Raw genomic sequence first — 15,234 nt, 5'->3', positions numbered from 1 at the left:
CATTGTGCAAAGCTTTTTACAGGGGGGCTGACTACATAGACACAAACACCGATTTTTGGCCTTCTGACATGGTGTTGTCCATGACAAGGTTATATTAAAATAAATCTTAAACATTAGAATCAAAGTGGGTGATGCTGACTGACACAGTAGCATTATTTACATTGTGTGTGTAGGTTTTGGTTATGAAGTGGGTTTTAAAGGTGCAGTGAGCAGTTACATGTTGCGTGTTGTTTAGAAAAAGTGACAGTCATGTGAGAAATACAATGGAGCAAGTAGCTTCATGCTTCAAAGAAACAAAACAATATGCCAATTAGTTTGTTCTTCTATATGTTCAGTAAAAAAGGCTGGGAGATTATTATCTCTGCAAACAATCACATGACGTGTCACAACACTATCTTTCTTGCAACAACATACAACGTATGATGCGGACTATGGCAAATCAAAACAGCCCGGTGAACTTCTAGACCTTGACCAATGCAACCTGTTGACTTTATACTGTTCCCGTGTCTGATGAGGATCAAAGACAGGAAGAGGAAGATTCCTTGGACCGCCTGTTGTTACCTTAATTAAAGCCCGACACTGATCCCCTTCAGTCAGTGCGCTAATAATGCCCCTCAGCCAGTTAAAGCTCAGTGGACACAGGATGTCTGTGTGTTTTATTCCAAAACATCTCATGCCCTCATCTTCAAAAAGTAAGCATTAAGCTCAAATCAAATTTACATTTGCATTCATAACCAAAAACAACAACATCATGTTTGTATTTGTTAAATGTCAATTAAAACCGCGAAATTTAAATGTCATCTCAGTATGTTTTTTTTCTCTGCCTTGATCCAAATTTCTGTAGAGCTATAGCTAAAGCAAAGAATACAAAAACAATAATATAAGACAAAACCTTTACAAGCAGACTACAGCGAAGCTGAATCTCATGACGTTTTTTTTCTTTTTCAGTTTTTTTAAACTGATTTACAGAACTCTGGTGAGTCTAATAGAAGCATTTACTGTTCTTGCTTTGCATTTTCTGTGGCATTAAAATAACGTCCAAAAATCAATGTGAAGATAAATAAGCTCTATCTTACAGGGAAAAGTGAAAAAAAAGGACTTGCCTTGTGTTTGAGGCATGACACATCATGCATTTAAAATCGATGCTAAGTTGCTCGCTACTCTGCTTTGAATGTCAGGTCAAAATTCAACATCCAAACTCCAACTATCCAGCTGCTTCTAGGTTTATACATTTTAATGTATTAAAAACTCAAAATTATTTTCTGTGTAGGAATAAAATTGACTACGTAATTTAAAAAAGGAGCAGTTAGCTTACACATGCAGTAAGCTACAATACAGGGCTTGTCCACATAGTAAATTTGCTAACGTTAGCTTAACGTTAGTGAAGCTCAATGGTGCAGCGATGCATTTGTAACTTCTTTTGCTAGATTACAAGAAACAAGACAAACAATAGTTTGGAAGTTGAAGAATGTGTTTTTCCTTTGACATGCTAGCGGTGTCTCCTTGCTAGTTGTTGTGCTAACTGACGCTAAACAGGTCACACGGTTATCTGCTTTGAGAAAACAGATATAAATTGCTGTCTCTTTGCTCATCGTTTAGACAGCTCAAATCTCTAGACAGAATACATTCATAAATTAATTACCGTACTGTCTTTTTGTTTGCTAAAAATGACATGGAGTTAAAAATAACTGTGCCGACAGCTATGACAGGTTTAACATTACTTGTGAACAATCAATGCAAAGCCCCACAGCTTGGTCCAGATGGCCTGACCGGAGGATTAAGATCAATTTATGTAGAATGTTAAAAACAATCTGCCTTTGCCTTTCAGCTCTTTTAGAAGGGCCTGCCCTATTAAACAGGGCTTAATCTTCTTTAGTTACAGACTAATAGTAAGATGATTCAACATGTTTAGAGGATGTTCATTTCAGTCGATAGAAAATGATGTCTTTTTGCAAACGTAACCAAGACTGCAGGCTTCTTTCTATTTGACCATGCCTCTTTTTTGTACAGATGTCTGGTTGTGTATTCTATTGCAGCTTTAAAAAGATGATTGATTACATATGCAACGAGCATTACATCCGTCTAGTTTTAGAAATAAGCTTTAAGTTAGCAGCTTTACGAACCAAACCAGTGTTTTTTTTGCATGCCCAGATCATATAAATCCTCATCACTGCCCTTCTAATGCAGCCATTGGTTTAAGTTCATGTCAGGTATGAAAATTATCTTGTAAAGACGTGGACAAATAGGTAACTATCTAAATCATCTTGTAGTAATGCTAAGATCAGTGACCATTTTTGAAAATTGTTGTGTGTGGTTATTGTCATATTGGGAACACGTGGGCGTATGCCTTTTGCACCACACCGGTTAAATGGCAGACTATACAGAACAAAATGACAAGAGACCTTCTCTAAAAAAACGTGATGCCTTCTTTTAAAACTAGTACACTGAGTAGCTGACCAGGAGTAAACCTCCCTGTACACACCAGCAGTCTCTACCAGTATACACAATAAAAGAGGGGCGAGACAGGCACTGTACAACTAAATCGAGAAAAAGGGGGCAAAACAGCCTGAAACTGTTTCATGCCAGTTCTGTATAGCTGGCTGTAAAGTAGAGCCAAGGAGCTTGCTTTTGTCTGCAGGGAGTATGTCTGTTCTGGGATAAGGGCACTCTTGCTCTTTGAGTCCGTCTCTCTGAGGGGTTTTGCAGTAGCCTAGAGACACAGCAGGCTAATTGACGAGTGGCGGGCTTTGTTTTCTCTTGGCAGCCACACGGCAATGCTGACTTAATGTTGCCAATGGACAGATGGCAGGCCACAGTGCTGAATGGCCAGCAAGAGCACCAGACTGACTCTCCATGCAAGAGCTAGTGTCCCTCTGATCTCAGCCCCCTCCCTACCCCCCTTCATTAATCACTGGGACCAAATTGATCATCCTTACAGTGGTTTGCAATCCACTGTATCTTCAACAGACAGATGGCTGTTCTTGCTCAAAACATTTAAACTAATAAAGCATTTGTGAAGTGCCATCCTCAGCAGTTCTTTATAACGGCAAAAAAAAATGAAAAATTCACATGAAAGAAACCAAATTGAAACCTCACTGTCAAACTAAGTGCTTGAGCCTTAGGCCGGACGTGACGTTTACATATATTAGTGGTTTTGGAGGAGACTTGGGAGGCGGACTCACATGTGTGGACTAAGTTCATAGAAGTTCCTGTTGCGATACTCCTCCACTTTTTCTGGCGTGAAGATGGGCAGTGACCTGTAGGGGTTCATGGAGATCACCACACTGCCAATGTATGTCTGAAAAAGTGAAGAAAAAAACTAAACCATTAGTAGGAATCCACATTTTGTGTTTAATAAAGACCAATTCCTACAACTTTTTCTCCATTTGGGTGTTCATTGGTAAGTCTAGGTGGGAGGAATTCACTACTTCATGCACTGTCGAGGCATGCAATGCCTGAAGTGAAACTAAAGACGTGTAACAACAAGGAACATTTTATGGAGTCTGGTCTGGGCAGTACACACAGACTGTAAAGTGGTCAAGATGCTGAATGAGGGTTTTAGTAGTGAGTGCAAGTATTCATGCTGCCGTACAAATATTTGAAATGCCCCTTGTGCGCCCCTACAACTCAAAATAAACTGAATAATTTTAGGTTATTTGCTTCCTATATGTAGCTTTAGTCAACTGCATTAAATGTAATTACAATGCAAGACATCTAACACGTCAGCAGTGGGGTTTTAATCAAACAAAACATGAAAAGCACAGCTTTCTGTATCACATTTCACTGAACAAAACACCTTTATGTAACATTCGCACAGGTATTAATCACTTTTCTCAAAGTGAATGTAAGCAGCCATCATCTTCCACGTCCTCCTACGTTCAAAGCCCTGAGAGCACGTTCAAAAACATCAACTTGAAACATTTTCTTTGCTTTCCATGGTAATGGCTGTTGCGTAACCCACTCTGACAAGAGCAGAGCATGGCCTTCCCTGTGGCAACGCCACCGCCTCCCACAGACTCCTGGTCAATAGCCCATTGGAGACAAGACTTTTTTCAAGTGCAGAGGACGGATAACAAAAGGGAGTGTGGGCAATGTAAACAAAGTACCCCGTGATAATGTGGGGTTCTCTTGTCCAAAACCACAAAGCCCATTAAAAATGACAAAAAAAAAATGAAAAAAAGCAAACATTTATGCTTGTCTTTTTTTGGGCCATTTCTACACCTGCTGTCCTGCTCGTTATAATGCGCCATCTGTTCAGTCACTAAAATTATAGCTGCATGGAGGATACGTCACTGGTCCAAAAGCTACATTAATCGTTTCTTTTCAGCAGCAATATAAAAAAAGTCCTTAAAACCCTTTAGCATGACAGTTTGGAAATATGTGTACAAGACAACATAGCTATGACTTGTTTAGTAAAAAATTGGCAGGTGCTTATGTGAAAAATTGTGACATGATGTGATTATGAGTAACTAGAATAGGTGGGGTTGAAACCTCAGCAACTATGTAGGCAACAAAACATGTAGGTATCTTGATATCTTCCTTTGTCATTGAACGCCATTAGAAAAAAGGAAAAAAAAGGCGTAGATGGTTGTTACAATTTGAGAGAATCCATTTGGGGGTAAAGAATGGCACGGATCTTCCTGACACAGTTTTGGTTTTGAAGGAAAAGAAGAGAGAGAGAGTTAAACATGCAAGTAACAATGCAGAGTTAATGGTGAAAACAAAAAGCTTCAGGAATTAAATAAACATGCAAGAAACACCCGTTGATTTTATCTCGCTCAGAAACAGATCAAGAGTGTGACATAAGAAGCAGGGCATCAGTTCACAGGGACAGTTCTTTTCCCTTTGATTTTCCACAGAGTTATTGGATACATGATGCGCTCTCCCTCTGGAAAACAAAGCCATGTTTCTTCGGCTGTGAGCTGTCATATGATAGTTTGGGGTGGGGGTTGGGGCCATTTGTAAAGAATGATGCCACATGAGGGAAAATACATTCACAGGCAGGGATTGCGCGCCACAGATTTATTGGATAAGTACAGGCTTCGGGTTTTTTTTCCCCCGGTCATCACTCCTGAGGGGCAGCTTGTGCCACCAAAAAGCTTCCATTATAAACTTCCAGCCATCTGATTTGCCTTTCCGTGAACGCGCCACTTTCACGGCCACCGGGACTAAACTAGGTAATGGCGGGAAATATTATGATTTTGCACCTCTTAGGAGGAGCGTGTATTACATAAACAATTTTCAAAAGGCACAACTAGTCCCACAACATTTAGGTCAACCCCACACAGGACATATAAATGTCGGAGCTTTTAGTTTAGGACAGAAAATTGAGGGGACCTGAAATGTTAAAGCATCAGTCCCATTCCTCAGCGGGATGTGGGCTGCATCTTGGCAAAATATCTAGCGCGTCGCTAAGGCAATAATCACTATATGAGGGGACAGCAGCCCTTGGGCCCTGGTCCAGAGCAGAGCTGTAATCGTCTTGGCTGACGTCGGGAGCAGCCGACCTGAAGAGAAGAAGTATCACGGAGTGGCACAGCTCGAAGCCCAGAACCAAACGTCTGACGAAGGGATGATAGTAGATAGATAGAAACCGCTTTCTTCTAGAGGTGAGCCAGCCCCCTTCTTGTCCCCGAGCTCTGGATTTCATGCCTCAGTTAAAAAGGCATCATCTACATTCCTTGGAGATGTGATTTACTGATTGGTTGGTTACTGTGGTCTCTGTATCTGTGCCACCGTGGCCCAGACTAAAATAAGTGAGGCAATGAAAAAAACAATAGAGTTGTGAAAAGTATCTGCACGTTTCCTTGGGGAAGCTGTCTAGATCAGTCTTTGGAAGCAGGGACGAGCAATACTGTTACACTACTACTCAAATGAGGTTCAGACGATGTAATGATGATCCAGTGGTAAGACTTACGTAGATCTCATTGTGGTCAAAGCGCTTCCTCAAGTTCTCGATGAATGAGTCTTCAGACAGGGGTTCTAGGAGGACCATGTCGCCAACCCCAATCATGTTGTCTAGAAGGGACGTCTTCACCTCCATTTTGGCTGCAGGTGTCCCCCCCTGCAAGAACAATTGAGAGGAAGGAAGAGATGCATCACACATACTGTAAATTAGAACAGATACTCTGCAGAGGTTTTGGACCACTAGTGGTACTCTAGAGCAATGTTTCTAACAGTAGGCAAATGTTTGTCTCTCTCATACACACACACACACACACACACACACAAAGTATGTCAATATCATGATCCAAGACTAGATATCGTCTTAGATGTTGGATATCGTAATTTCATGATATGACAAAAGTCATACCAGGTTGTTCTATTATTTGCCTTTTCCCCCACATAGACCTTATGTCCACATTACTGATGACTATTTATCTAAAATCTAAGTGGGAAGATATTTTGTTAGAGCACAAATTGTCATCCCTAGAATATCACTGCAATATCTATAGAGGTATTTTGTCAAGAATATCGCGATATTTGATGTTCTCACTGTCGCCCAGGCCTAGCACGCACGCACCCAACATAACTGAGCCAGCAATGTTAATGAAGGAAAAAAACAAGCAAATATTTTATTTTACAAGTTTTACAAGGAAGATTATGCACATAAACTCATTTGTTAGAACCCGAGGATACAATTCAATTCAATTTTATTTATAGTATCAATTCATAACAAGAGTTATCTCAAGACACTATACAGATAGACCACACTCCAGAATTTACAAGGACCCAACAGTTCTAGTAGTCTCCTCCAGAGCAAGCAACAGTGCGACAGTGGCGAGGATACACACTGTGTTTTGGTGAGAAACGCTGGTTCAAGAAAATGCATCACTTGATCACACCCATAAGGACATTACTTTGTGGTTGTTGTTCATTATTTGTGACGCCCGACAAAGTTTTTTGAGAGCCATTCTCTGATCGGAAAATAAGCAGTCCTAAACTTAGCCAATACAAATAAACTCCGGCGTGGACATGTTTGGACAGCAGTGGTTTGACTCCCGGGGAGGAGCGGGGTCCTTTGATTGGCTATCCAGTCCTGTGGCATGTGAGAACGTCCCATAGGCTATTACATAACTAAGGAAGTTTGTTCGTGACCTCTGGGTGTCTGCTGGAATCTGCTCCCGTTTCAGGACTTGTTATACTTCAAATAAAATAGCCACAAAAACAGTAAACGGCATCATGTTTTTTTTCCTGCACCAATCTTGCTTATAGCAGCGCTATAATATTTGGGTCTGGTAAAGGATCTGGGCTGGAGTGCACCATGACAAAGACACTGCTGGGGGTGGCAGTTTTGAGTCCTGGGTTGCCTTGCATCTCTTTTGGCACAGTAATCCCAACGCTATTGGGCCAGAGATAAAAGATACATTCAGGGCCTTGACACAGGGCTTTGCTGTACTAAAAACCCAATGTCTGCTGTTGTGACAGGCTATCCACAACAGGCTAATAGACCAGGCCATGTAGTCATCTATTGTTCACTGCACTTAGTACAGATGGGGTTTTTGCATAACCAGAAACAGACACTGCTTGGTAGACAAAAAGAAAATATGGCGAAGATATTCGTGAAAGCATGATGGCAAGGCGAGGGGGGGGGAATAAAATCAGGCATTGATTGATTTCACACAGATTTCTGATAATACAGCCACACACAGTATAAGAAGTGGGAAGTTTGTGTTTGGGAGATTAAAACAACTTGCTCAGAGGATAACACAGTATGTGACCTGAAACAATTGGCCAATAGCCAAAACAGGACGATATATTCAACTTTCTAATTGGGGGATAAAAATGGACTTTTAGCAGCAATTTCAGAGCAGCATGGGAATAAAAAAAAAAAAAAATGGATTCCCTGTGTAGACTTCCACTTCACTTTTCCCCTGGCTTCTGTTCCCCTGCAGGGCACAATGTTATTGGACCATAAAGAAGTGGCCCAGCTCTTAGTGGGAGGCAAGACTCGAGTTCCAAAACCACTCATTCTTACACTCAGCGTGAAAACTAATCTTTGAAAGGTGGGCTAAAACAGAGGGGGCAGAGTGTTGAAAAATGATTGATGTTCTTTTGCAATTAAGACCTTTTTAAAGTGGGCTGCAACAGCTCCATCTCAACACCGACTTACTTACTTGTCACCCAGTCCAGTGAGGTCTGTTACTTTGTGCATGCAATGTGCCGCTCTGATGGCATTGTGCCAAGGAATTCCCAGCGACGGCTCATGTCTACCTGCTGCTTTGGTTGTCTGCAACGCTACTTTAAATCAAGTTATTTCCTTTTTACATTAGGTGCAGAGGGATAAAACAGCAATCCCTGCTCTGTGATGTCACAACATAGGGTTTGTTATCTGTGCTGCTTTGTACAACATCCCAGGTTTTTCTATCTACAATAGAGCATTACATTAATTTATAGATAGATTCCTAGAGTAAGAATTTGACATGTATATACCTTGTATGTAAATACACTCAAATTCACAAACAAGTCATGGCCATTATTATTAATAATATTGGTCATCCTGAGAGCATAAGCTAAGTGTATTAGCCAGTGGCCGCCACAATCAATATTGGTAAAAATAAATTTGTAAAAAGTAGTTAACTAACCAGCTTCTGCAGACTTAATACTCCCTGGCAGGAGGTGCATGCAGTGAAAGTGCTGAGTTTACTCTTTGGTGTGAACAAACAGGAGTCTAAACGAACATAGCCCACTCCCTCGTGAAACCAGATGCTGAAGCCTTAATGACCTGGAGGAGAACAGTATGTGTCCATGTTGCCCAAATGCTAGTCTGACCAACAACATATTGCATCAGTCTGCAGCCTGGATGCTGCGTGCCCTCAGCTGATAACCCACTACCCCAGATTTGGAACTGGCTTCTAGACTGCCAGTGACACAATCCCATTAATAAGAGTTGCTCCCTGCTGTTTGCACTGGATCCAAAGCGGGAGAATGAGAGAAAAACCCAACCGCCTTGATTAAACTCGGGGGAACAACATCCTTCCTGAATGGTGGACAGATGACAAATATAACCAGTCTATTGGTAAGACAATTTTATAGTGGGTTACCTCAATGTACACACTTGTTTTTTGTTATTTTTAAAGTAGCCTACACCACTGTTCTCTGTCTAAATCAAAGTGACTCATATGAACCTTAGACTCTCAGAACTGGATTAGAAGTGTCCTGTTTTATCAATCTCTCTGATGCAAAATGCATCAGAGAGATTGATTAAATCTCTTTGATGCATGTTTAGGAGGTTAGCATCACATGTGTGCCCACATGGTTTAGCTGCTATTAATCTTAAATCATAATCTGACGAATCAGTGATGTAGTGAAACGTATGGTCAAATACCCTCCTCTGGATATAAGTCAGATGGGAATGTTACACATCATTCAAGGTGGGTACATTAACTGCTGGCCTTGTGCATCCATCAGATTCTGTTAAAAAAAAAACATATTTTAAATGGTTGGATCTGTGTTACAATACGATTCCATTATTAGTTACTTTTTGCTAGGGTTTCCTGGTTCTCGACTTCCATTAGTAATCATCTTCTATCACCAATATAAATTCAACATAATACCTGCTGCTGACACCAAACAACCCTTCCCTCCCCCGACAAAATCAACTACATCCCACCTTAAATGTCAGTGTGTAGTTTTGATCCCACATACAGTACAAATTACAGAAGTTAATTTTAAATTAGAGTCTGAACTGTAATTCCTACAGATTAAAGGGCTGTATTTAGAAGAGCCAAGATGCTCAACAGAAAGAAGATAAACAATGAGAGATTGTGTGTGAAGAGTGGGCTGGACCCCGGGGATTTCAATGCATGTCACCACCGGTATTATGAGACACCCTATGCTTCCTGCTTATATTGACCTAGATTTCTCGGCCAGATCCAGCTACAAGGGACAAAATGAAGAAGAAAAAAACATTAAATGTACATATAGTATTTAAAGGCCCTAGACCACATTTCCTTTACTGTCCTCTAGCGAGGAGAAAAGTCGCTGAACCAAAAGGTCAAAGGCACTCACATGCACGCAAAACACACGAGTAGCAAAAAGACAGAAACTGGAGCCACTAAACCAGCTGCTTCTTGCTAGGGTGCGTGTGCCTGATTAAAAATAAAAAAGCAGCTCAGAGTGGCCACCAATAGAATATTTTCATCCACAAAGCAAGCTTGCAGTCTACAATGTCATGTGGCGTGAGAGAGCTAATGGTCATTGTTTGAGCTACACACAGAGATGATTGGCGTCAGTATACCTTGGGAGCGCTTGTTTGAGAGAACATAAGAGGCGTCTCTCTGCAAACAAATGATAATAAAAAGGCATTATGCAGCGTAATGGCCTGTAAAATCCCCTGCAGATCGGGCTGGCCTTGTCGGGAGGTAGGGGAGTCACAACATCACAATCTGCAGGCAATGAAGGAGATTAAAGCCCTCCCTACTGGAGCAGCAGCAGGGCATGGGGCAGCGCCAGAGAGCAGGCCAGAACAGACAGGACGGGGGTTTATAGGGGCAGAGAGGGAGCTGCTGCCTGAGAAAGTGACCTGGAATCCAGAGTCCTCAACGACTCCACGTGCAGATCTTTGCGAGAGCGAGTGAGCAAAGGCTGGCACACGAACCAACGGGCAGGCCACTCGCAGGCCCACTAAAAGACTCAACAAACCCCTTTGACACAGCTTGCACTTACTGACGGCTGATATCACGATGTCTTATCTGTCAAAAGCTGCACACATTTGCGGGTCCAACGGAGTTTTCATGCCAAACAACCTTCCAGCCTGGTTAAACATAAACCTGCAATCCAAACAAACACTGGGCTTTATTTACAAGCCAGCTCCGACAGCAGAGAGACTGGTCCATTTACAAAACATGAGCCTACAGCTGGCAATCAAAATGACAAAAGGATCAACCAACCGTACCTTAATGAATCCACCAAGCATACAAAACCGTGATCGAGAAGAGACCAGTTAACAACTGGATGAGGTGCTAAAAAAGGCCTTGTAGATATATTTTCTTCATCAGCTTTACTATGAGCAATGGGATCCTACATCATTACAAAAAAGTCTGCATAATAACAACAACAACAACAACATCATCATATCGTTCCCCCATTTAGAAAATTGAGGATATATACGGAAAACGTTCTAAGACTGAGTCTTAATCTCGTGCATTTATATATTTTATCAAATGGAGCAAATGAAGGTTTGTAATTTCCTCATTCCGTCTATGAGCATGGCGCATACGTGTAATTAGACATATTATGCCCCATTTTTTTCCCCTTCTAGTGTAAAGACAACCAGGTGACCAGGTGAAAAGCTACGGGCCTTTTACCACTGATATCAACTTGCATCAGGAAACAGTTCACCGCTAACTCTGTACTTGAGGTGCCTTTTCACACTCGCAGTGTCAAATGGCTGTGACAGGCAACTGTTTAAAAACTAAAAAGTCAAGGTGGAGTTATTTTTTTTTTTTAATAAATACCCGGTCTTTTGACTTTCTCGTTTGCACAGATATATGGTCAACGGTCCTCTCCTGGGTCCTCAGGGTCCAGGTGGTTGTGCTTTATGAGTACAACAGCTCTAAAGTGGCCAACCACTCATCAATGATCTAATACATTCACGCAGGAGAATGCTGCAAGGTTATAATTTCCACTGGATTATAGTACATGACCACACTCAAATGTTCCCCAGCCTGCTCTGCCTTAGCACCTATGGCGGCATCAAACACTTGGTCTGGCTTGGTTTTCCATAAGTGAATGGAGAAAGCAGCTGCAGTGGCCTTAACAAAGCAACAGTGAGCTGACTGAAAAATGTACAGCGTTATTACTCCAGCTCCAGGGGGAGACTTAGAGTCTAAGCAGTTAAGTTGAATTGGTGGAAAATGTTCAGAGTCAAACAGCACATCAGCTAGAATAGTGGACTTGAAGGCAATATGTGTTTTTTTTTTTACCCTTTCAACTCAAAAAGTAGCATCAAGCAACATCTCTCTCTCTCTCTCTCTCACACGTGTATCACAAAGTCACTGAACTGGAGTTGTGACTACATATCAATCGCAGGGCTTTGGATGCATCCTGGTTTTAGAAAATCCTATTTAAACAGAGGCTCCTGAAGGCTTTTCATGGTCCACTCAGTTGGGGTGTACGTGTCCCCTGTCCACCTCTGTTGATGCAGGGTGAACACAAGATGCACGCCTCACTACGCTAAGCTGCACGGGCAGACGCGTGCAAACACCATCCATCACCATGACACTGGCCGGGGGACTTTGGTCCTCTATACACACACCCAATTAGACCACTTCATCTCACCTGAGAAGTGTTCATGGAGAGGCTTTTTGGCACATTGAGGAAACACTGATGCAACTCAAACCAGGCCGGCCAACAGGCTTACACTGAGGAGAGCTCCTAGAGAAGCCAACAGTCCCCCATGCTGACGTTTCCAAGTCTGAACTAAACGGTTGTAACTTTTTCCAGGAGTCTGTGCAACTCTGAAGGCTTACCACACACACTACCTTTCACAGTCATCTTACATCACTGTTTGTTTGATCAGCGCTGGTAATAAAGTTCCCATCTGGCTTCCCGAGAGAGACTCCGGCCAACAGAGGCGGGGCATATTTGTGGAAAACCACAAAGAGGAAGACACAAAAAAAAATTTAAAAAAGTCCTATCTGATCCTCTTGGGATTTTAAGTTCACAATTGGAATTAGGGGTTAAGGAATCAAAGCAGAGCCATGCATAGAAACAATCTGGCATCAAAAGACAAGCTAGAACATTTAAAGTGGAACAAGACTGCGAGTTTGTAACATTTCCACTGAATTCATGTTTTGTGGCCCAATTATAAGCATTAATATGTGCATACCGCAGCCTTAACATGTGTAAATGTTCACAGCTTGACTTAAACTGCTTAAAAAAACAACAACAGCCAAGGTAAAGCCCTCTGTTTAGACTGAGTGCAATCAGCAGTTTCTGCAGGCCTTGACTCAGTTAAAAACATCTATCAACAGCTGCTGTTTGCAATTAGATGCAGACACATTCCATTTATTCTACAGAAACTAAACCATGACATGCACCCATGGTGACTTTACAACAAATTCTATTGTATAATTATTTAGTCTATTTTTGTATCTAATGAAACCACAGTGTATTGAATCATGTAGTGTAGCTTTTTTTTTTTTTTTCTGAATCTACGCCTACTACGGTTTTCTTCCCATGAAGGCATTCCTCTCCTCGTTTGGTTTTGATAAGTTCCAGGTTGGATCCCACAGGGGGATCCCGGCCAAAAGAAAGCAGGCCAACTCTGACAAGAAGGACCTCTAGGATGTTTCTCAGAGAGGTGAATAGTTATAATCATACAGTCGCATGCTGAGCTGTAATTTATTCCAGTCAGCAACGGGTGCACTGGAGGCTAAACCCACCTTCACTTGGATTAAAGCTGGCATTGATCTTATTTTTGTATAGCCTATGTCATACATCCAAGTGTGATCCCTAGATCATAGGGTTACATAACACAAGGATATACAATGGTTTAAGAAAGTTTACACACCAATGCTAAAGTTAGAAAAATTAGAAAGATTCAACCTTTTAAAAAAAGGACAACAATTTTCTTTGTGAATGAATAAGGGACATTAGTGTACACACCCCTATGTTAAATTCCCATAGAGGAAGGCAGATTTTTATTTCTAAAAGCCAGTTATTTAACGAATCCAGGATACTATGCATCCTGATAAAGTTCCCTTGGCCTTTGGAATTAAACTAACCCCACATCCTCACATACATAGAGATTGGCACAGTGTTATATCAGTTGACTTAATAGCTGGTTTGATTTGCATTGAGAGATGATCTTATGTAAACTTCCCCATAACAAACTCTAGGTATGGTGAACGTATGTGAGGATTTTTAAAAATAAAAATCTGCCTGCCTCTATGGGAATTTAACATAGGGGTGTGATCATGTCCCGGTGTCCTTAAAAGGTTGGATTTTCTTACATTTTTTTAAATTAAGGCATTAAGATCCATTTCCAAAATATGTTTTTTTGTTCCTCTTTTTAATCAACTTTAACATGGGTGTGTAAACTTTCTCAAGCAACTGTAAGTGAAATCAGATCAATTTTCTTTGAATGATCCCAGCATGGCGATCAGACTTTTTTTTTTTTACTTTTTTCATTCAACTCTTCTCTACTCAACTAACTAAAACGGCCATTTCACAGAGCGCTCGTCCAGTTGATGCTGCTCTATCACAGCGCCGTCTGAAGAGACTGAACTCTGAATGAGTTGTAGAGAGTTGACACATCTGCTGCGGTCCTCTGCAGCCTGGTTTGACTGACTCTTGAATGACAAAGGTGGTGCCTAAACCCGCAGATGTGTGCAATCAGCGACGACACCATATGTTGGAAATGCTAAAGCAGCATTGGTTTGGTCTAAGAAAGAAACATCGAAACTTGGACATGGGCTACTCAGTCCAGTCCAACCAGTTTTACCCCCATAGCAATCCTATAGCCTACACAGAGAAAAGAAAGATAAAACAGGAGGAAAAAAATCCCCCCCCCCCTCCTGCATGAAGTGAGGAGGAATGAATGAGTTGGGAAGCAGACGGTCAATGCAAAGTTAACTTTGGAGAAAAGTTGCAGCGAACGGTGTAACAAATGGGAAATATGACCCAAAGCATAAGAAAGGACCCGCAGTTGTTCCATTGTCAGCACCTAACCAAGTAGCAACAGCAACAGAAGATGTCAAACTTGCCTCTTATCTCTGCAAGAGTTGATCCCTCTCGTCCTAAATCCACTCTGCGGACAAAAGTAGGATCCCAGAGGTGTTTTCTCCCCGTGTGGAGTGGCTCCTGACGCCCTTCGCCGCTGCCGGTAGTTTACCGCGTGTCTGCTGTGTGGATGCGGCTGAACGCGGCTCTCATCTGGAACTCTGGGCACTTAACAAGGAGCTCTGGGTGGACTAGAGAGTGCAGGATCCACCGTGCTTAGGGAGTGGCTGGAGCGGCGTCTCTGTGCTAGTCCAGCGTCCCCTAATCACCTCCAGCGCGGGGGAGGTGGGGCTGTGATGCCTTCAGATGCTATCGGAATTATTTGTTTTCATTTTGTTTGGCCACATGAGGCACTTCATGACACCCACCGTGATTGTGTGGACATACAAAGCTTTCCGTAACTTTCACCTCACCAAACACCGGCCATTTACCACATTGCACTTCCCATCCAAACAGCAGTAGCTAGGCTATGGCCTATGCCCAATCCTTCCTTGGGCCAGAGGGTAG

General features: G+C 41.9%; 1 protein-coding gene across 13 annotated transcripts in view; it reads right to left on the bottom strand.

Moving 5' to 3' along the window:
- Positions 1 to 14,996, bottom strand: part of myo1b (myosin IB) — a 61,033-nt gene extending 46,037 nt beyond the window's left edge. For 5 of the 13 annotated variants that reach the window (XM_034886650.1, XM_034886654.1, XM_034886656.1 and 2 more), the window contains exons 1-3: positions 14,712 to 14,995; positions 5,918 to 6,064; positions 3,183 to 3,298 (exon numbers count right to left, since the gene is read on the bottom strand). In XM_034886650.1, the coding sequence (XP_034742541.1) occupies positions 3,183 to 3,298; positions 5,918 to 6,043 (242 nt within the window). In that variant the 5' untranslated portion in view covers positions 6,044 to 6,064; positions 14,712 to 14,995. Of the gene's footprint in view, positions 1 to 3,182; positions 3,299 to 5,917; positions 6,066 to 14,711 lie in introns of all 13 variants that reach the window. The other 8 variants (XM_034886648.1, XM_034886652.1, XM_034886651.1 and 5 more) reach the window with 2 other exon arrangements.
- Positions 14,997 to 15,234: the final 238 nt, after the last annotated feature.

The sequence above is a fragment of the Etheostoma cragini genome, chromosome 11 (assembly GCF_013103735.1).
Source record: "Etheostoma cragini isolate CJK2018 chromosome 11, CSU_Ecrag_1.0, whole genome shotgun sequence".
NCBI lineage: Eukaryota > Metazoa > Chordata > Actinopteri > Perciformes > Percidae > Etheostoma > Etheostoma cragini.
The sequence above is the reverse complement of the archived record's forward strand: the minus strand, read 5'-3'. Positions and strand labels throughout refer to the sequence as shown.